Source organism: Sus scrofa, chromosome 7, assembly GCF_054392235.1.
Source record: "Sus scrofa isolate SSC_HxYL_T2T_F1_AM1 chromosome 7, Sscrofa_HxYL_maternal_Yorkshire_Landrace_v2.0, whole genome shotgun sequence".
NCBI lineage: Eukaryota > Metazoa > Chordata > Mammalia > Artiodactyla > Suidae > Sus > Sus scrofa.
The window spans coordinates 80,020,577-80,043,075 of record NC_139389.1 but is presented as its reverse complement, the minus strand read 5'-3'; the positions used below and the strand labels follow the sequence as shown (position 1 = coordinate 80,043,075).

General features: G+C 33.0%; 1 protein-coding gene across 5 annotated transcripts in view; it reads left to right on the top strand.

Annotated features, from left to right (window-relative positions):
- LOC106504458 (uncharacterized) overlaps positions 1 to 22,499 on the top strand; it is a 1,793,907-nt gene that overhangs the window by 1,309,528 nt on the left and 461,880 nt on the right. For 2 of the 5 annotated variants that reach the window (XR_014810743.1, XR_014810741.1), the window contains one exon: positions 2,564 to 2,650. Coding sequence is in view for 2 of the 5 variants with exons in the window: in XM_084969049.1 (XP_084825175.1) it covers positions 2,564 to 2,631; positions 19,770 to 19,875 (174 nt within the window). In the remaining 3 variants the exon portion in view is untranslated. Of the gene's footprint in view, positions 1 to 2,563; positions 2,651 to 19,769; positions 19,876 to 22,499 lie in introns of all 5 variants that reach the window. The other 3 variants (XR_014810742.1, XM_084969048.1, XM_084969049.1) reach the window with 2 other exon arrangements.

Here is a 22,499-nt window from a genome sequence, read left to right as displayed (position 1 = left end):
GTCCTAAAAAAAAGAAGAAGAACATATCATCCAAGGGGAATGAGGAGGGTTTCAAGTAAATAGTGTATTTGTGTGTGTGTGTGCATGGAGAATGGATATAGGGATATGGCCATTATAAATGGAACGTATTCCCCAAAACTTCATAGTCAATACATTGAAGTATTGTATTTTGTAGTTATCATTCATAATAAAAATATCAGTTTTCTAGGAAAATGGAAAGACATTGAGTATACACAAAGGCAACATTTCCAGGGTGCTTAGACTTGTGGCAACATAAATGTCAGAGGAACTAGAGAGATCATTTACAATCAAAGAGGATAACAAAATAGCTATCAGTGGTTATTTAAAAATAGGATATTTATGCATTGTAATTGAGGAATATAGAGGCACCCAGGTGCCAATTTGACCTAAGAAAATTCTCCACAATAGCATCTACACACAAAAGTCACTATCAGAAATATGAAATATATTGTTTCTTCTTGGAGGAAAATAATTTTTTGACAATTAGTATTATATTTAACGTGCATTTAATATGATCAAATAGTACACTGATCTTCAAAAGCATAGATAATCCCTCTCAACAGATGAGAATTATGCTCTCAAGAAAATATTTTTCACTTAAGATAAATCAAAACTCCAAAGATTTATATAGCATTAGTTTGAAATTTAATCTCCACCCTAATGGTTGATATAAAGAAAAAATATGTTAATTGTTGGTGATATCATAAAAACAACTAGAAATCTCTGAAGTAATTGCCTGTGATTCCTGCATTTACTTTGAAGAACAACAATATTTAAACAATATAGCTATTGTAGTTTTAGATATACACTCAAGAGAAGGGAATGCATATTTGCACAAAGGATACATAAAAAAAATTCACAGAAGTTTTGTTCATTATAGCCACAAACTAGAAACAACCCTAACATTTATTTAGTGTAAAATTAATGAACAAAGTGTGATATATGTAAAAATGGTTTTAGCACAGAAATAAAGACAGTACTACTAGTGATACACACAATAGGAATGAATTTTAAAAATCTTTATTTTGAGCAAAAGATGCTAGAAACATTAGGAGATGTTTCCATTTACATGAAGTGCAAGAAAAGACAAAAATTATGTAAAATTAGAGAAGTCAGAATAGTGATTCCTAAAAAGGGACACAAAGAAACCTCCTGGTGGTGATAAAAATGCTCAATTCTTAGTCTCTCTGGTGGTATGTGGGTGTGTGCCTATGTAATAACATGTAACTATCCATTGAATTTTGTGTATCTCACTTTAAGTCATATCATTTAACAATGAAATACTTTACATAGATTAAGAATACTTTATGAATAAGAATTTACAAATTAAGCTGGATCATCATCCTAGAAAAAGAAAAAACCTCTGAAACAGAGGCATAAAGAAGTAGGAGATTCAATTAGGCCCAAGAATTATTAAGTAATTGAAATATTGATTTAAAATCTCCCTACAATGAAGCTTTGAGGATCATATGTCTTTGCAAGTGAATTCTATCACAATATTTGGTAAATAATTGATAAAAACAAAAGGTGACAACATCTAAATCATTTATGAGACACATATAATCTTTATATCAAAACCTTAAATCACAAATGGGATATTATATGACTATCTTACATTCCAAGGATTATATATAAAAACGCAAAAAATCAGAACGGAGACATTTGAAACATTACATTAAGTATGAAATATGAAGATATAGAAGATATTTTTTCATGTTCTAGGTTAATAAATTTAAAAATGGCTTGGATGTTGGATGTCAATTAATGAATTACTGGTGAGAGAGAAAGAGGGTAGGAGGAAGGAGAAAAAGAGTCAAAGACAGAGACAGAGACAGAAGGAGATTTTGGGTTTTGTCATTTTCTTCATGTAGTGGTTTATCCATGAATATATTATGCATTTCATGTCTTTATGTTTTAACCACATACACACACACACACATCCAAACACTCATGTATGGATGAGTAGGTTTTTTTCCCATTTAATCAATTTCTTATATGTAATGAGTTATAACATTTGATTTTTTTCTCTCAACATCAAATTTTCTAGATACCTATGGGGATATACATATATAGATCTAATTCATGGCTTATAACTGCTGAATATAAATATAAAAATATACCGGAATGTATTTTCTCATTCTTCTAATTATGGCATTTCACTTATATCTAGTATTTCTCCATTACAAATAATGCTGCTGTGAACATCTTTGCACATGACTCCTTATTGTTCTTTGGATTATATAATTAGATATGGAGCTTCTTGACTGTAGCTTAGGAGAACTCGAAACTTGACTAGATAAGGCAAAAGTTTATCTACAAAAGGATTTTAGCAGTTACCTCCATCACTGACAGTGACTGAAAGCTCCAGTTCTCTTATATGCAAAAAGAGGTGTTTTAATTGATTGGGGGGACAAAATGCATATTGGAGTTTGAAACAAAAAAGTGGGAGATGAAATGTAGAAATGTGAACACAAACATCTATTTTGTGATAGATGCCATAAGAGAAAGGAGAAAGTAATTTATGTTATCAACTATTTTCTAGGTATCAAGGTAACAGCAGTGGCCAGAACAGACAAGTTTCTGCCTTTTTGGAGATTACTTTGTTGTCAGGTAAACAGAACATAATCAAGTAAGTATATAGTATAATGTCATTAATAAGTATTATGAAGAAGAATAAAATCAGATAAGGGGATAGAGATCAGAAGAGTAAAATATGTGGGATGGAGATAGGGGATAGAGATGATTTACAAATGAGACATAGATATAAGTACTAGGGTAGTCCAAGTAAGACCTCCCAAGGTGGTATATGAGGAAAATATCTAAATGGTGTGAGTATGCATTCCAGGTGACTATGCAGTAGATATTCTGGGGAGGAGGGACAATCAATGCAAAGGTTTTAAAGCAGAAATGTGATTGATGTGTTCAAGGCATGATAGAAAGGCTGTGTGGCTAGATTAAAGATATTGGGATAGAGGCTCTTAAAAAAATCAAGGTAAAAATTTTGGCAGAGGTCTGACCACATAGGTTCCTTTTGATATGTTACAGACTCAAATGTTATTCCAGGTGTGACCTAACATCATTTGTGTGTTGAAAATGAATCATGATCTCTTTGTCCTTTTAAAGTATCTTGCTTCCTAGAACAAATTATAGGAAGAGAGAGGAATCAAGAGTGGACACAGAGTGGCTAGGTTAGATGCTATTACTATAGTCTAGGAAAAATATCATCATGGATGAGAAAAAAATAAAAAATGGACAGAATTAAACATACAGTTTGATAGTATTGCTGAAGGAGTCTGACATAGAAAAGACTAGCTTTTTCGCCCTGAGCATCTGGAACAAAAACAATGACAATACCTTTGGCTGCAAGTGCAGGAGCAGATTTGAGGAGGCAAAAGAGGAAGTATGATTTCCTTTGTTGTGCAAAAAATTTTAAGTTTAATTAGGTCCCATTTGTTTATTTTTATTACTCCAGGAGGTGGATCCAAAAAAACATTGCTGCAATTTATGTCAAAGAGTGTGCTGCCTATGTTTTCCTCTAAGAGTTTTATAGTATATGACCTTACATTTAGATATTTAATCCATTTTGAGTTGCTCTTTGTATATGATATAAGAGAACATTTTAATTTCATTCTTTTACATGTAGCTATCCAGTTTTCCCAGCACCACTTATTGAAGAGTCTGTCTTTTGTCTATTGTATATTCCTGCCTCCTTTGTCATAGATTAATTGACAACATGTACATGGGTTTATTTATGGGATTTTTAACTTATTCCTCTGATCTATATTTCTGTTTTGGTGCCAATACTTTACTGTTTTGATGACTGTTGCTAGGTAGAATAGTCTGAAGTCAGGGAGCCTGATTCCTCCAGCTCTCTTTTCCTTTCTCAAGGTTTCTTTGACTATTTGGGGTCCTTTTGTGTTTCCATACAAATTGTGAAATTTTTATCTTAGTTCTGTGAAAAATATCATTGGTAATTTAATAGAAACTGCACTGAATCTGGAGATTGCCTTAAGTAGTATGGCCATTTTGACGATATCGATTTTTCCAATCCAAGAGCATGGTATATCTTTCTGTTTGGGTCAACTTTGATTTCCCTCATCAGTGTCTTATAGTTTTCAAAGTACAAATCTTTTGTCTGTTTAAGTAGGCTTATTCCTAGTTTTTTTTTTTTTTTCTTTAATGGTAAATGGAATTGTTTCCTTAAGTTCTTTTTCTGACATTTTATTGTTAGTATATAGAAATACAAGAGGTTTTTGTGTATTAATTTTGTATCCTGCAACTTTACCAAATTCATTGATGAGCTCTAATAGTTTCTAAGTATAGTATCATGTCATCTGAAAACAGAGACCATTTTATTCCTTCCTTTCCAATTTGGATTCCTTTTATTTATTTTTCTTTTCTGACTGCCATAGCTAGAACCGTCAAAACTATGTTGAATAAAAGTGGTGAGAAGATATTTACAAATGAAGCAAATGGCAAGGGATTAATCTCCAAAATATACAAACATCTCATACAGCTTTATATCCAAAGAAACAAATAACTCAATCAAAAAATGGTCAGAAGATCTAAATAGTCATTTTTCCAAAGGAGACAGATAGATGACCAAAAGCACCTGAAAAGATGCTCAACATCATTAATTATTAGAGAAATGCAAATAAAAATTATAATGAGGTAGGTATAACATCACACCAATCACAATAGGCATCATCAAATTTCTACAAAGAATAAATGCTAGAGAGCATGTGGAGAAAAGGGAACACATACATTTTCGGTGGGAATGTAAGCTGGTGCTTCCAATATGGAGAACAGTATGGAGGTTTCTTTAAAAAATAAATATAAAACTATCATATGATCCAACAATCCCACTCCTGGTTGGACATATATTTGAAGAAAACTATAATTTGAAAAGACACTGCACCTCAATGTTCATTGCAGCACTATTTACAATAGCCAAAATATGGAACCAATCCATTAGCAGAGGATTGGCTAAAGAAGATATGGTACATATATACCATAGAATATTACTCAGCCATAAAAAGGAATGAAATAATGCCATTTGCAGCAAAGGGTGAAGGATCTAGAACATATTATATTAAATGAAGTCAGACCGAGAAAGACAAATATCATATGATATCACAAATATATGGGATCTAATAACTAATAATACAGGGGAACTTGTTCACACAGCAGGAATAGACTCAAGGAATTAAAAAGCAAACTTATAGTTACCAAAGTGGAGCAAGTGGAGTGAGGGATAAAATAGGAGGATGGAGTTGATATACACACACTATTATATTATATGGAATGTATGATTAACAAAGACCTACTCTATAGAGAAATCTACTCAATACCTTATAGTGACCTATATGGGAAAAGAATCTGAAAAGGAATGGATATATCTATTTGTATAACTTAATCACTTTTCTGTATACCTAAAACTAATGCAATATTATAAGTCAACTATACTTCAACAAAATTTAATACAAAAGAGGAAATAATAATTGTTTTATATGTTAAATATGAGATATTTATTAAACATCAGAAGGAAAATGTTAAGTAGGAATGAGATTTGTTATTCAAGAATTCACCCAGGGCAGGGAGGTAAATGCTAGAGGTAATAATATGGAAGACCATTCATTTTTCATTCTTTCTTTTTTTTCTTTTTTTTGTCTTTTTAGGGCCACACCCACAGCATATGGAGGTTCCCAGGCTAGGGGTCAAATTGGAGCTGTAGCTGCTGGCCTATACCACAGCCTCAGAAATGCAGGATCAGAACCTCATCTACGACCTACACCACAGCTCATGGCAATGCCAGATTTTAACCCACTGAGTGAGGCCAGGGATTGAACATGCGTCCTCATGGATACTAGTCAGATTCTTTTCTGATGAGCCAGGACAGGAACTCCAGACTATCAGTTTTCTCAAACCCAGTGGACAGTATGTGATCACCAAGGAATGGGAAGAGATACAGATGTGGAAAACCTCATGATGGATGCCTGGACTCTCAAGCTTGTTAGAAGCCAAGAAGTAAGAGCACAAGCTCTGAGAAACTGTTTCTAGAGAACTAGCCATTAAACCAAGTGGGCATGGCACACTGTGAGTAAAGTAAAAAAAAAAGAAGAGTGTTTGTGTTTACTCCTATTTCTTGTTTGTCTTTGTTTCTCTCTAGCTAACAGGCTCCAAGTTTCTTAAGAATGTTCTGGTTTCTAGGACTCAGCATCAGTAACTTGCCCCCAGTAGATACCAGATTTGTTTAATAAACAAAATAGCAGATATAAAAATATCTGTAATTCCAGGAAGTGTAGCACGTAATTTGGAATGAAGAACTGAAAATAGTATTTAAAGTGTCATATGAGCTTAGTGGTTTAGGATACATGCTAGAGCTAATGAAGATGTGCTACTTTGGAAGAAGAGCATAGACAAGGGATGCTGAAAATTATAAAGGCAAATTTCAAATGTCTCACAGCTTTGCCTTTGGCTAAACCTAGGGCTGAGACTTAGATTTAGGAAAAAAAAAAAAGAAAGAAAGAAAGAAAGGAAGGAAGAAAGAAAGAAAGAAAAGAAAAAGAAAAAAGAAATAAAGCAAGTATTGAAATTTTGGAATATAAATGACTAGAAGCCTAGATTGTAATAGATTATTGGAATTTTTTATGTGTAACATATCTGCCATGTTGCTTACCTGCCAATGTCTTAAAGAGATAATAAAAGCCTTCATTTTCCACTTTGACACTTTCAAAACATATCATAGATTCAAGAAGGTTAATAGGTGATGCTTTCCAGTAATACATGTATAGTAGATAAACCTGAATCATATATAAGTAAGAATTTTTTCAGGCAAATTTATGATTAAACTCAATTTGGCATAGAGCAAAATTCCATTTATGATATATTGATATTTTCGGTTGGTTAAATCACCTCAGGGAAATTATGTTAGAAAAGTAGTTTGTTTCATCCTAGTGAAACTTAACCCTGTATCCAATAAATGACAGACAGAGCTTATATTCACTTTGCTATGTACCAAAGAACTGGGGATATATAAACTGACCTGAATTTAGATGTTTCTTTTACTAGGAGCATAAAGGCTTCAAATTTCTAAATACAATAAAATATTAGGTTCTATTTTAGTGATCCGGTACAATTTAAAATATTTTTATGCCAAGGAATAATTGCATATATAAAGATAAATAATGAACATTTCTCTTTTCAAATGTCTCCAGAAGGGGTAAAATAATAAATAAGACAATTTTATTCTTCACTATTCTTCATACATAATAAAACTGAATGAATCATTATCACTGAATTATGAAATATGCATTGAATTTTTATAGACTTAGTAATAATAAAAATCTTTAATATTACATTAATCAGTATGTTTTGGTTTTAGATACTATCTGAAAAAACAGGTGAGTAGACACAAGTGAAGTAAATGGTGAATACTTACTATTTTTGGATAATATAGGTAGCCATATGTAAACTTCTAAAAGCAAAAAAGTATATAAGGGAGAATATAGGATTTAGAATAAGGAAGATTGGTATTTGATAGTAGTACCACCAATTATAAGTCCTTGAGCAATTATCAGCATTTCAATTTTCTCTCCTGTATTTAATGGGTAAAGTTTACAATTATCTCATTTAGATAAAGTAAAATGGTGAAAATTGACTGGAATTAACTAAGAAAGTATATGTCATAAAATGCCAGACTTCGTTTGGTATTGCAAAGCATTAAATAATCTTTGAAGTGAAAGTGACTTTAAGTTTCTCTTGTAGAATATTTTCCCAAAGGAACTATGCAGTAGAATGTTGGTCTATAGGAGTTCATTAACTCTTTTCATGTGTCTTGAAATCAATAAATGGAGGTCAGTATGTGTTATTAAAAAGTAATCTTGAATTCAGCTGAATTTTTGTAAAACCTATTATCCAATATTGCTAATTGAGTCTATGCTAGAGAGCATAGTTTAGACATATACTGTAAATATAATTATCAGATAATATAGGCTTTTACCAGTTATATTTGAATTTCAGATATATAACACATTTTTAATGTTTGTCCCACAAAATAGGGCATATTTATGCTAAAAATGATTATTCATTACCTGAAATTTAAATTTAACTGGATTGCATGCATGTATGTTTACTAAATCTGGCAGCCCTAACTGTAAAGTTTTTATATTTTAGAAAAAATAAATGCAAGATATTGTTACAGAATACCTATACTATTGAAGACAGTACGTGAATTTCTCAAATTCCCTTTTCCTCCAGCTATTAGTTTAGCAATTTAAACTATCTGAATCATTTCTGCCTTATTTACCAAAAAGCGTATGGTAATTCAAAAATGACTTTAGGTGAGCATTCTCAAATGAGTTTGGAGATCTAGAATTCTGTAAAATGTAACTAAAATATTAATTTCAAATATCAGACTATGATGTACTGCCATATGAATCTCTTATTTTAAAAGTACCATAAGTTTAAGTTTAAATATTATAACAATTCTCCAATATATTGGTCTGGAATTTTCTCCACCAAGAATTCTGAGCCAAGCATTTAATTAGGAAAAAAGGTAATTTTTTTATATCTTTCTATTGTTAATAAAGAGAAATATAGTCACTTACTACGGTTTTAAATGATCCTCCAAAATAGATTTTTAAAAATACATAATGTTCGAAAAGGTAGAACTCTACTAGGAAGATCAATAGTATGATTGCCAAAGCCTTTAAATATAACTTTACATTATGTTAATCAGTATGGAAAAAGTACTTGAATGTTGTTAATCTTTAACAGTGTTGAAGGAAAGGAAATTAAAGAAGACCTAAAAAATGGAAGAATATCATTTTTTTTCATTGTCTAGAAGACAGTTTTATTAGCTGGCAATCCTTCCAAAACTGATCTACAGAGTCAACACAATTTCTATTAAAATTCCAGCTACATCTTTTTTCACAGAAATATTCTAGCTGACCCAAAAGTTTACATGGAAATTCAAGGAACTCAAAATAGTCAAAATGATCTTGAAAAAGAACAAAATTGAGGACTCACTCTTGTGATTTCAAATTTTCCACAAAGCTATAGCAATTAAGTCAGTGAGGTACTCACTGAAGGGTAAACACTTAGAACAATGAAAAACAATGAAGAGTTCAGAAATAGATTGACTTTAGAGAGGGCATCAAGATAATTCAAAGAGGGAAAGGAGTCTCTTCAATAAATGGTGCTGGAACAACTGGATATCTACATGTAAAAGAATAAAACAGAATGCCCATTTCATATCATATGCAAAGTATAATTCAAAATGAATCATAGACCCACATCTAATATATAAAACTAAAAATCTTGGAAGAACACATAGGAGTAAATGTTTGAAACACTGGACTTGGCAATGGTTTCTTAGCTACCATACGAAAATCAAAAACAAAAGGAGAAAAAAAAAAGGTAAACTGAAATTCATCAAAGTTAAAAATCTCTGTGCTTTAAAGATACTAACCAGAATGGGAAACAGTAATTGCAAATCATGTATCTCATAAATAACTTGTTTCCAGAATATATAAAAATGATTCACAACGAACATTAAAATTGGCAAAGATTTGAACAGACATTGCTCTAGATAAGATAGATAAATGGTGAATGAACACATGAAAAGATGCTCAACATCAGAAGTCATTCATTAGGGAAATGCAAATCAAAACCATTATGAGATCTAATTCAAACCCACAAGGATTGCTCCAATAAAAAAGTTGGACAATAACAAGTGTTGGTAAGGATATGGAGAAATTTGTACTCATAAATTATTGGTGGGAATGTAAAGTAAAGCAGCTACTTTGCAAAACAGTTTGGCAGTTCCTCACAATTTATACACAGTTACCATAAAACCCAAAAGATACACTCATAAAAACACATATTCATACAAAACCTTGCACACAAATGTTCATAGCAGCATTACTAATAATAGCCAAAGTGGAAAACTCTCAAATGCTCATGAATTGAATAGATTAAAAAATGAATTGTACTAATAGTATGAGCTATAACATGACTGAATCTTGAAAACATTTTGCTAGGAGAAAAAAGACAGATACAGGAAACCAGATGTTATATGATTCCATTGATATCCTATCTACAATAGGCAAATCAATAAAGACAAAAATGGATTTGTAATAGCAAAGTGCTTGTAGATGGAATAATGGAGAGTGCCTTCTAATAAATACAGGATTCTATTTTGAGGTGATGAAATTATTCTAAAAGTAGATAGTGGTATGCTTGCTCATCTTTGAGTATACTAAAAACCACTGAAAAGTACACTTTAAAGGAATGTGTTTTATAAACATGTATTTTATCCCAATAAAATTGCTATAAAATGGAAATTAAATAATCTTGGAAATAAAGTTGTTGAGCTAGTTGACTTATTTAAATGTTTAAAAGATGCTGACCTACCTTACATTTAGCATTCCCTTGAGTTTGGAAATCAATACATCTGTGAAATTCTAGTGCAATAGGAGCCTCAGTCAAACTAAAATCTGCAGCATAACTAGGCTCTTAGAACTGAGCTATCTCCAGTTCATCTTCCCACTTTGACTGTCCTTCTTTTTTGTTTTGTTTTGTTTTGTTTTGTTTTCTCTTCTCATAGAACTTTGCATTTGTACTCTAACTACTGGTCTCCTACATGAGTGCTGGCCCTCTAGAAGGGCATAATATAATACAAAATAGGAAGATGAAGTTAGAGAATTTTCCTAAACTATATCTGAGAAATCCCCTGGATATCTTATATCTAGGTAGTATTTTGGTAAGGAGGAGGAGTTTAGAGTGACATCCCAAGTTTTTCTTTTAGTTTCAAAGTTTTATGATACAATATTATATACGAAACTATCTTAAAACCATCTCTGCACAAAAACATGGATTAGAGAAAATATTAACAATGACTTAAAGGAAACAATGAGAAAAGATAAGCTGGACACTACTATCCCTAGAAAGAGGTCTTCATTAGCCAAGATTATAAAGTATAAATGATGAGAATGCAATATGACATTAAAAATGTAAAACTTGCAACTGCTCTGTAGTTTAAATGTGACATCTTAAGATATATCAGAAATTATTTTTCAAATAATCTTCATATTATAGAAAATAATTTTAGAAATATTTTGGGAATAGTTCTATTCTTATAGGTTAGTACAGCTCAAGAAAACATAAGAATGTCACCATTTTAGATAATATAAAGTTGAACATTTGAAAGACAGAAAATGTATTCTAATTTTCAAAAATTTTTTCTAAGCATGGATATTCTGCCAAGTTTTGAAATATTTTTAAGTATAAAAAATTAAACACTCTAATAAGTTTTAAAATACCATTGAATTATATTGGCAAAATGTACTAGCCAACTTCCAAAAATAATAAAAATCAATAGTTGGTTTACGTGATTAAGAAATGAGCATCATAAGTACTCACAGAGAACAATGTCTCTTTACTGTTTAGCACATCTTTGAGAAAAGCAGTGTTTTCATTTATAATAGAATTAAAATAAGTCTAAAATAATGAATTTACCTTGGACTTATCACTATTGAATAAAGAATTAAGGAGGGAAACAAAATCAGTGATTTACTGTCATCATAAATAATCATATGTTGTGAGACGTGTTTTTATAATATTTTCTTAGACTCTTTGCTGAAAACTGCATCCTGTCCTTCCTTACTTTGTCCCGTCTTCCTGCTCGAGAAATCGTCCTGGTGATGGTAAATGACTTAAGCTTAAGAACAAAGACCTAAAGGCATGGGTTATTCGTGGGGTCAGCTGAATGAGGACATAATACAATGGTCTAGGCACGCCGGACCTGTGCAGATTGGCATGCCATTTGCACAAGCATGATATGTCCTCTAAAGAATAAGAGAAAGAGAAACCTCATGGCCATGTGGCTATGAGTGGTCGTTAACAGAATATGCATTAGCAAAGAGATCCAAGGTGCAAACCTAGACACACAGGGTTGCCACAAATAGGCATGCCATTTGCGGAAGCACAGTGAGGATTCTCTGAAATGCTATGCATAGATAGCTAACTCAAATGCTAATAATTCTTAAATGCCTAAAGTTTGGAGTAAAAGTTTAACCATCTATCAGCTAAGTGACTTTTAAAATAATAAAGGAACTTATAAAATAATAAAAAAAATAAAACTTATATCCTGCACCTACAATCCCCTTTTCGCTTGACATAATCCTCAAGAGCACAATAAAAGCAGTGTGGTTTCCTGAGACCTTGAGTCCCCCGGTTCCCACCTTTACTTAAGATAAATGTCTCTGTGTCTTGTTTTATGTTAACTTTTTTTCCTTAAGTTCCACAGCACCCGTTCTTCAGCCCCATCCTGCTGAGCTGGTCTCGGCAATCATAAAGATGGAATTTATCCTTGTTTTAGAGGAAGAAATCTAAGCTTCAGATAGGTTGAATAACTTTTCTGAGTTAACACAATGATTAATCCAGGATTCAAACCTATACATTCTGACTCCCCAGCCAGACTTGCTGTATATGTCCTTCTCTTGGGAGATATTTCTCCTTTGAATAGAAAATATTTTACTCTAAGTAAGGTAGAATTATTTTTTTCCAACTTGTAGTTCATCCTGTAAGGGTATGTGAGTTCCTGTCTCATTGACTTTAAGTTTGGCTGGATGATATCCCTTGGCCAATGAGAAGGGCATAGAACAGCATTGCCTCATCATAGCTGATGCTTCAGATATGATTGTGTGGTTTCCTCTGGCTCTCCTGTGCTCCTCCTCTCTACCATTGACCTAGTATGACCTAGAAGGCAGTGGTTTTTCAGGCTGGGTCTCAGGTGAGAGGACACATGAATCCTAGCAAAATCCACTGGAACAATTGTCAATGAGAAACTCAGGTAATATCAGCAGGAAATAAAATTTTGTTTTGTAAACAAATGAGATAATATGTTTCTCTCTTTTTTTGGTCTTTTTCTGTACTCATGCAAAAGTTGAAGATGTATACTCCAGTTAACCATAAGCTTCACTAAATGTCTAGTGAAATCTTTCATGGATATTTTACTTTTTCTTTCATTTTAATTAAAGTATAGTTGATTTACAATGTTGTGCCAATTTTTACTGTACAGCAAGGTGATTCAGTCATACACATATACATTATTTTTTTTAATTATTTTCCATCATGGTCTATCCCATGAGATTGGATATAGTTCCCTGTGCTATACAGCAGGACCTCATTGCTTATCCATATTAAATGTAATAGTTTGCATCTACTAACCCCAAACTCCCAGTCCATCCCACTCTCTCCCCTCTGCCCCTTGGAAACCACAAGTCTGTTCTCTATGTTTGTGAGTCCGTTTTCTATGTTTGTGAGTCTGTCTCTGTTTTGTAGATAGGTTCATGTGTACTATATTTTAGGTTTGATATATGAGTGACATCATATGTTATTTGTCTTTATCTTTCTGACTTCACTTAGTATTAGAATCTGTTATTGTATACATGTTGCTGCAGATGGAATTATTTCATTCTTTTTATGTGGCTGGCTAGTATTCCTTTGTGTATATATACACACAACTCCTTAATCCATTCATCTGTAAATGGACATTTAAGTTGTTTTTATGTCTTCACTATTCACAATAGGTGAATAGTGCTATTATGAATACACGGGTATATGTATCTTTTTGAATGAAAGTTTTGTCTGAATATATGCCCAGAGTGATATTGCTGGATCATATTAAAGTTCTATATTTAGTTTTCTGAGGAACCTCCATGCTGTTTTTCATAGAGATTGTACCAATTTACATTCCCACCAAAAGTGTAGTAATGTTCCATTTTCTCCACACCCTTTCCAGCATTTGTTATTTGTAGATATATTAATGATAGCTATCCTGACTGAGGTGTGAGGTGGATGTGAGGTGTGAGGTGATACCTCATTGTAGTTTTGATTTGTATTTCTCTAATTCTTAGTGATGTTGAGCATTCTTTCATGGGCCTACCAGCCATATTTATGTCTTCTTTGGAGAAATGTTTATTTAGATCTTCTGCACATTTCTTGATTGATTTGTTGTAGCTGTTGTTTGTTTTTTGGGGTTTTTGTGTGTGTGTGTGTGTGTGTGTGTGTGTGTCCAGTTGTATGTGTTGTTTGCATATTTTGGCGATTAGGCCTTGTCAGATGCATCGTTTACAAATACTTTATCCCATTCCGTAGGTCATCATTTTTTTTTATTTTAATGGCTACACTTGCTATGCAAAAGCTTCTAAGTTTGATTAGGTGCCATTCATTTATTTTTTATTTAATTCTATTTGCTTGGAAGTCTGACCTAATAAAACATTTGTATGGTTGATATCAGAGAATGCTTTACCTATGTTATCTTCTAGGAATTTTATGGTGTCTTGTCTTATGTTGAAGTCTTTAAGCCATTTTGAGTTTATTTATGTGCATGGTGTGAGGGTGTGTTCTAGTTTTGTTGATTTACGTGCAGCTGTCCAGTTTTACAGCACCAGTGGCTAAAGAGAATGTCTTTTTCCCATTTTATGTTTTTGCCTCCTTTATCAAAGATTAACTGAACATAGGTGTCTGGGTTTATTTCTGGACTCTCTGTTCTGTTCCATTGATTTGCATACCTGCTTTAGTACCAGTACCACACTGCCTTAAGTACTATAGCTCTGTGATATTGTCTGAAGTCTGGGAGAGTTATGCCTCCTGCTTTTTTTTTTTTTTTTCCCGTCAGGATTACTTTGGCAATTCTGGGTCTTTTATGGTTCCATATAAATGTTTGGGTTCTTTGTTCTAGTTCTGTGAAAAACATCATGGGTAATTTGATAGGGCTCACATTGAATCTGTAGATTGCTTTGGGTAGTATGGCCATTTTAACAATATTAATTCTTCCAATCCAGGAGCATGGGATAGCTTTCCATTTCTTTGAATCCTCTTTAATTTCCTTGATTAATGTTTTATAGTTCTCAGATTATGTCTTTAATCTCATTGGGTCAGTTTATTCCAATGTTTTTAATTTGGTGAAATTATAAAAGTATGATTTTTTATTCCTTTTCTAATATTTCATTAATAGCATAAAAATGCATCTTATTTCTGAATGTTAATCTTATATCCTGCTACTTTGTTGAATTTATTGATCAGATTGAGTAGCTTTTGTGTGGATTTCTTAGGTTTTCTATATATACTCTCATGTCATCTGCATATAGTGACAGTTTTACCTCTTCTCTTCCAATTTGGATACCTTTTATTTCCTTTCTTATTCGTCTGAAAGCTGTGGCTAGGACTACCAATACTATGTTGAATAAATGTGGTTAGAGTGGACATCCTTGTCTTGTTCCAGATTCTAGTGGGAAGGCTTTCAACTTTTCTCCATTAAATATTGTATTGGATGTGGGTTTGACATAAATGGCTTTTTATTATGTTGAGATATATTCCCCCTATACCCACTTTAGTAAGAGTTTTTATCATGAATGGATGTTGAATTTTGTCAAATTCTTTTCTGGCATCTTATTGAGGTGATTATGTGATGTTCGACTTTTTTGTTAATGTGGTGTTTTACATCAATTGATTTGCATATGTTGAACCATCTTTGTGAATTTGGGATGAATCCCACTTCATCATGGTGTTTGATCTTTTTCATATATTTTTGGATTTGGTTGGCTAAAATTTTGTTGAGAATTTTTTCATCTATATCAAATATTTTTGCCTATACTTTTTTTTTTTTTTTGGTAGTATCTTTGTTTGATTTTGGTATTAGGGTGATAGTGACTTCATAGAATGTCTCTGGGAGTGTTTCTTATTCTTCAATCTTTTTTTTTCTTCTTTCTATGGTCACACGTGTGGCAGATAGAAGTTCCTGGGCTAGGGTTTGAATCAGAGCCTCAGCTGCAGGCCTAACCACAGCCATGGCAAAACCAGATCCAAGCCAAATCTATGCTTTACACTGCAGTTTGTGGCAAAGCCAGATCCTTAACCCACTGAGTGAGTCCTGGGATCTAACCTGCATTCTCACAGGTACTATATCATGTTCTTAAACCATTGAACCACAACAGGAACTCCTTCTTCAGGCTTTTGGAAGAATTTAAGAAGGATGGGTATGTTCTTCTTTGTATGTTTGGTGGACTGTGCCTGGGAAGCCACAGGTCCTAGACTTTTGTTTGTAGAGAGTTTTTTAAATTACATATTATTTCATTTCTAGTGCTCAGTCTGTTAAAATTATCTATTTCTTTTTGATTCAGTTTTTGTGGGCTTTATGTTACTAGAAAGTTGTCAATTTCTTCTAGGTTTTCAAATTCTTTGGCATATAATTTTTTCATGATATTCTCTTATGGATTTTTTTTAATCTACAGTATCTATTGAGATTTCTCCTTTTTTCATTTCTTATTTTGTTTATTTGGGGTCTCCCTCTTTCCTCTTGGTGAACCTGGTCAGAAATTTGTCTATTTTTTCTACCCTTTCAAAGAACCAGCTCTTGGTTTTATTGATTTTTTTTCTATTTGTTTTTCAAATCTCTATTATATTGATTTCCTCTCTGATCTTTGTGATTTCCTTCCTTCTGCTGATTTTAGGTTTTTTTTTTTTTTCTTCTTTTCCTAATTATTTTATGTGGCAGGTAGGTTGTTGATTTGAGATTTTTCTTCTTTTTAGAGGAAGGCCTGTTTTGCTAAGAACTTGCCTCTAAGAACTGCTTTCATGGCCTCCCAAAGATTTCGTATAATGTTTTCATTTTCCTTTATCTGAAGATATTTTTAATTGCCTTTTTGACTTCCTTGTTGACCCATTGGTTTTTTAGTAGCATGTTGTTTTGTCTCCATGTATTTACTTTTTTCTCATTTCTTTTCCTGTGGTTGATGTCTAGTTTTGTGCCATTGTGGTCACAAAAGATGCTTGAAATAATTTCTGTGCTCTTAAATTTGTTGAGGTTAGTTTTGTGGCACAGTATGTGGTCAATTTTAGAAAATGTTCCATGTAGACTTGAAAAGAATGCATATTCTGGTTTTCTTGGATATAATGTCCCAAAAATATCAATTAAGTCTAATTGTTCTGTTGTGTCATTTAAGATCTTTGTTGCCTTATTGATTTTCTGTCTAGATCTGTCCATTTATATGTGTGGGGTGTTAAAATCTCCTACTATGATTATATTCCTATCCGTTTCTTCTTTTTGTCTGTTAGTATTTTTTTATATATTTGGGTGCTCCTATATTAGGTGCATATATGTTAATGAGTTTAATATCATCTTCTTGAATTGATCATTTTATCATCAAATTGTCTTTCATCTTTCTTTATAACCTTTGCCTTAAGGTCTATTTTGTGTGCTATGAGTACTAAAACTCCCACTTTCTTCTCACTTCCTTTTGAGTGAAATGTCTTTTTTTCCATCCCTGACTTGTAATCTCTGTGTGTTCTTTGCCTTAAAATAGTTATCTTATAGGAAGCATATTGTAGGCTCTTTTTTTTTTTAATCCAGTCTGCAACTTGATGCCTTTTGATTGGAATATTCAGTTCCACTCAAGGTAATGTAATTATTGATTGATAGGTATTTATTGCCATTTTAATTCTTGTTTACCAATTGATTCTATGTTTCTCCTTTGTTTCTTTTTCCTTTTGTGCTTTGATGGTTTCCTTTCACTTTATACTTGTATCCTCTTCTTTTTAGTTTTTGTGAATATATTGTTTGGCAATTTTGGGTTGCCATGTTTTTTTATGTATGTTAACCCCTTCCTGTATCCATTTGTTTTAGCCTGATAGTCTTACAGGCTCAAATACATCCTTAAAAAAAAAAAAAAAGACTCAATTTATTACTCTACTTCCCCTCATTTTATGATTTTAGATGTCTTTTTTTTACATCTTCATGCTTGTCCTTTTGCTGTTCCTTGTGTTCATCATTGCTTTGAAAAATAGTTTGTTTGTTTTTTTTTTTTCATCTGTATACTGGTTTATTTAAGTTATTACTTTCCAATTGTGATTTCCTCCATCATATATCTTCTTACTTATTTTCTATTCAGAGGATACCTTAGTATTTCTTTTACAATGGGTTTAGTATTGCTGTATTCTTTTAGTCTTTGTTTGTCTGAGAAATTCTTTATTTCTCCTATTTTAAATTATAATCATGCTAGGTAGATATTCTAGGTTGCAAATTTTTCCCTTTTAGAACTTATCTTGTCACTCCTTCTGGCCTGTATAATTTCTGTAGAGAAATCAGGTGGTAACTTTATGGGAATTCCTTCATAATTAACTCCTTGTTTTTCTCATGTTGTCTTTAGAATTCTCTCCTTACCTTTAACTTCTGCCATTTTTATTATAATATGTACTGATGTATCTCTGTTTGTGTTCAATTTGTTTGTGGCCCTCTGTACTTCCTGTATCTAGATATGTTTCCTTCTTTAAATTTGGAAAATTTTCAGCCAAAGTTTCTTCCAATACATTTTCAATCCCCTTTTCCTCTTTCTTTTATTTCTGGGTTCCCTATAATGTGTAGATTGTCATGATCTATATTATCCCATAGATCTTTTATACTACCTTTTTTTTTTATCATTTGGCTTTCTGTCTACTATTCTGGTTGGGTGATTTATGTTATTCTGTCTTCCAAGTCACATATTTGTTCTTTTGCATTATTCATTCTGCTGTTCAATGCCTTTAGCTCAGGTTTTGTTTCAGGAAACAATTTTATTTCTTGGCCCCTCATTATAGCTTTTAGTTCCCTTTTTAAGTAATATCCATTGCTATGGATAGTTTCTCTTAATTCCTTCAATATTTTCATTACCTCCTTTTTGAACTCAGTGTCTGTTAGACTGCAGAGGTCTGTTTCCTTGTTTGCTCTTTCAGGGTAGTTGTCCTGTTCTTTTAACTGGAAATGGTTCCTGTTCTTCATTTTGCTTTTATTTTTCTTTCATGTGGATTTAGGGAAAACATTTATCTACTGTAGTCTTAGAGGGCCATTTATATGTGGAAGCATCCATGGGTAGCTTGTGTTTTATTTATCTTTGTGTGTGTGTGAACTTTTTGATTTGGATGCTAGCTGTCTCTCTCTTCAGTGTGTGCAGGCCACTATACATTTGATGGGTGATATGCAGGTACATGGCCTGTGCATGCTTCCAGGAAGGTGGGGGCAATGGGTGGTGCCTACAGCTAGACCCTGGTTACTTGGCCTTTGACAGTGATGCCATCCCATAAGGATGTGTGGTTGGTTGGCTACACCAGTTGCAGGGCCCTCGGCACTGGAAGTTACCTCCAGAGAGGATGATGTGGTACCCAGGGCCATTGGCTGCTGCAAAGGCAGAACATGTGCATTTCCAGAGAGGTAGGACCAAAGGGTGGTTCTTGGTAGCAGAACCCTCCATGGCAGTGGCCACTGGGGTGAGTGGGACAGTAGATGGTGCCTGGTCATGGGATCCTCAGTGGTGGCATGCAGCACCTACCTCTGAAATTTGAGATGGCTGCAGCAGTTTGCACTCACCACTGTATCCCATGTATATCAGAGGAACCCTCCTGCCTGAGAGAGGTGTGCACAGAGAAGTAAGTTCCAATGGTGGTCTCACCCTCCTCCCCTTGCATGCCCTAACAATGGAGTCTGGCTTCTTTGGTGAGCCAGGCTTCCTCCAGCCCTGTCTTGGCTATGGCATGCCACTCCTTAACCACCTCAGGCTGTTTCCACACTGCCAACTCTAGTCCTCTTCCTGAGATTGACCTCCAAAGCCCAAGTCTCAGAACTCAGCCCCTGCTAGAGTGTCTCAGGCTTGGTGTGCCAAGTGGTACTATTGATTATCTGTGTACTCTCTCTGCTTTGCCCTCCTCAGACCATCTGCTGTTCTGTTCTCCAAGACTTTGAATCTCCCTCTCCATCCTGGTTGATCTCCTGTTCTACATGTGGATGCTTCATTTTTAATGTGTTTGTGGGAAAAGGTGAGCTCCACATCCTACTCCTCTGCCAACTTGATTCCAGATCTCACTGATGTTTCAAATAAATACATATATAATAAGACCTACTTTCTCTTATACTTAGGCAAGACTGATTCTGCATTTACAGGTAAAGAATATGATCTGACAATTATGCTATGTTAGTGAGGAGTTTAGAAAATAGATGATTAAATGTTTACTGGAATGTTTATGGTTTAGGTCACTGTAGAGAATAAATATCTTATGTTTCTATTTCTTTGAGTGTGTGCAGTGAGATTTGTCATAAAGAATATTTATCCTTTCCTGCAACTCTTAGGAACTGAGTGAACAAGTTTGCAAACAAAACTTTTATGTGCATCATTTGTGCTTAAGATGATAAAAACAGTAGTAATGTTTGAATAATATTCAGAAAAAAATTTTTCAATGAACAGTCTATAGTTTAAATTTACTTACTTGTTAGTTGCAGTCAGAGCATCAAAACCTGGTTATTCAGATCTCACTGGCCCACTAACAGAACTGTTTACCCAAACTATAATTCTACATAATATTGCCAATTGATATTAAGTACCATTATAAGAAAAACTACAGTCTCATGAAACTCATTCTACCTGTGTCTCTTTTAAGAATAATTTGAAAATGTTGTTTATTACACAACAGAGAAATGTGTCTGCAATTTATACAAAGAATAATATACCCTTCATTAGCAAATGGTTTGTTTTGATCTTTGAAATAAATTTGTCTAACTGGGTTTTATTTTGTTCTATAAAGCTAAACACGTTAAAGTAATTTTGACATTGATTTTTGTTAGCCATATTTTCCCCATACTTTCATGTCATTACATTCTTTGTTGTTGTTTATTTCATTTAAGTTTGTTTATCACATTAAACTTTATATATCACTGTAAATCCTTTAAAACCTCTCTGGAAGAAATTATAACATCAGTATAGACATATATTTTTGTAATTCTAACATGATCCCATATACATCATAAGCTGCTTTCTCAAAATACAAAAGTGATAAAACAATAAATCTTTAATTTCTTCATGTAAAAATAGGGTTACTGGTTATTGTATCTAAGGTCTTCTTAAGCTCAAATAATGTAAGACTGTATGAATTCTTTCTCTTAAGCAAAACTGAAAATTACTCAGTCCTTTCCATTCACATCCACTACCAAAAAGACTAATACAGGAATAAATCTTCCTTGAACAATATTTCCTTCAATGCTTGATTCTCAATAGGAATATACTTGTCACATTTTCATGTATATATTAAACACCTTAGGATTTTGTTAAGATGCAAATTCTGATTCAGTAGTTATGGAGGGGTTGAGGTTCCTCATTTCTTCCATAGTAATGCTGATACTGCTTGTCTGCAATTCACACATGAAAATGATTAGATTCAACTAAATGTTGTAGGAAATGATTTGATGTTAACTCCCCAAACAGGAAAAAATTTACTGCAGCTCTTAAATTTGAAAAAAAATATATCAGGGACCTGTGACCATATCTGATATTAAAAAAAGAAGAACATTACATTTATCTAATTATTCACCAGGAATTATTACTCTATTTTCAATCAAGCAGGTATTTGTGTAGTTTATAAAACCAAGACTATATGCAGCATGGGAGTTTAACGAATAATAAATGGGTAAGCATTATTTACCTTGAGAAAAAAGGAACAAAAAAAAGAAGTTGCTAGCACCAAAATCAGAATTTGAGTTAATAACTTTCAGCATACTATGAAAGTTCTAGAATTTAAATTGTATAGTTAGCTTAAAGAAGACGTGATTGTTTATGAATTTTGTTTTGGTTTAAACAAATCTGTTGGCATTCTGCAAAGAGAAACAGAGACAAATGGTTTAAACAGACCTTCGCTCTGTGTTTCAGTACACTGCCATAAAACAAGTTAGATGAAATTAAGCATGCAGCAAGATGGAAAATTTTTGCTGGCGTTATCACAAGTGCTTACCATAAATATATTATAGTACATGCAAAAAGACTGCAAGGAAAACTAGTGCTATCAAACTGTGAATTGATTTCATCCATACTTTTCATACTGGCTGCTTTTGTTTATTTATTTTGGTTTTCTTTGTTTTGTGTGATTATCATTCAGAAATGAAATATGCAGAAAAACACACCATTAATTTTCTCCATTATTTGCAAAGCATTAATGAGGAATTATGTAAACATTGATATTTTTAATGAAGACAGCTTTTCTTTTACAGAATTTTTTGTTGCTGGGAGGGTATTTTATGTTATTAAAAATAAATCTGCAGAAAAAATATGTCTTGTTTGATACTAGACGATGACCTTCTTAGGTTTTTGGATCCTCAGAGCCTAGCATTACCATTGGGTAGTAATTATATGCTAAGTCATTGTTTCTTCATGCTGTATCATATAAGAAGAAAAAATCTTATTAGGTCAAATTAATGCTATATTAACTCAGTTTTCTGTTATTTAGAGTAGCCTTCTAAGCCTAGTTACAGGAGAATATAACAGTGATGAATGAGGTTAAGACAAAAACATCTTGACATATATTTTTTTAATAAGGCATACACATGGCATATGGAAGATCCCAGATCCTTTAACCCACTGTACCAAGCCGGGGATTGAACCTGCACTTCTGTAGCA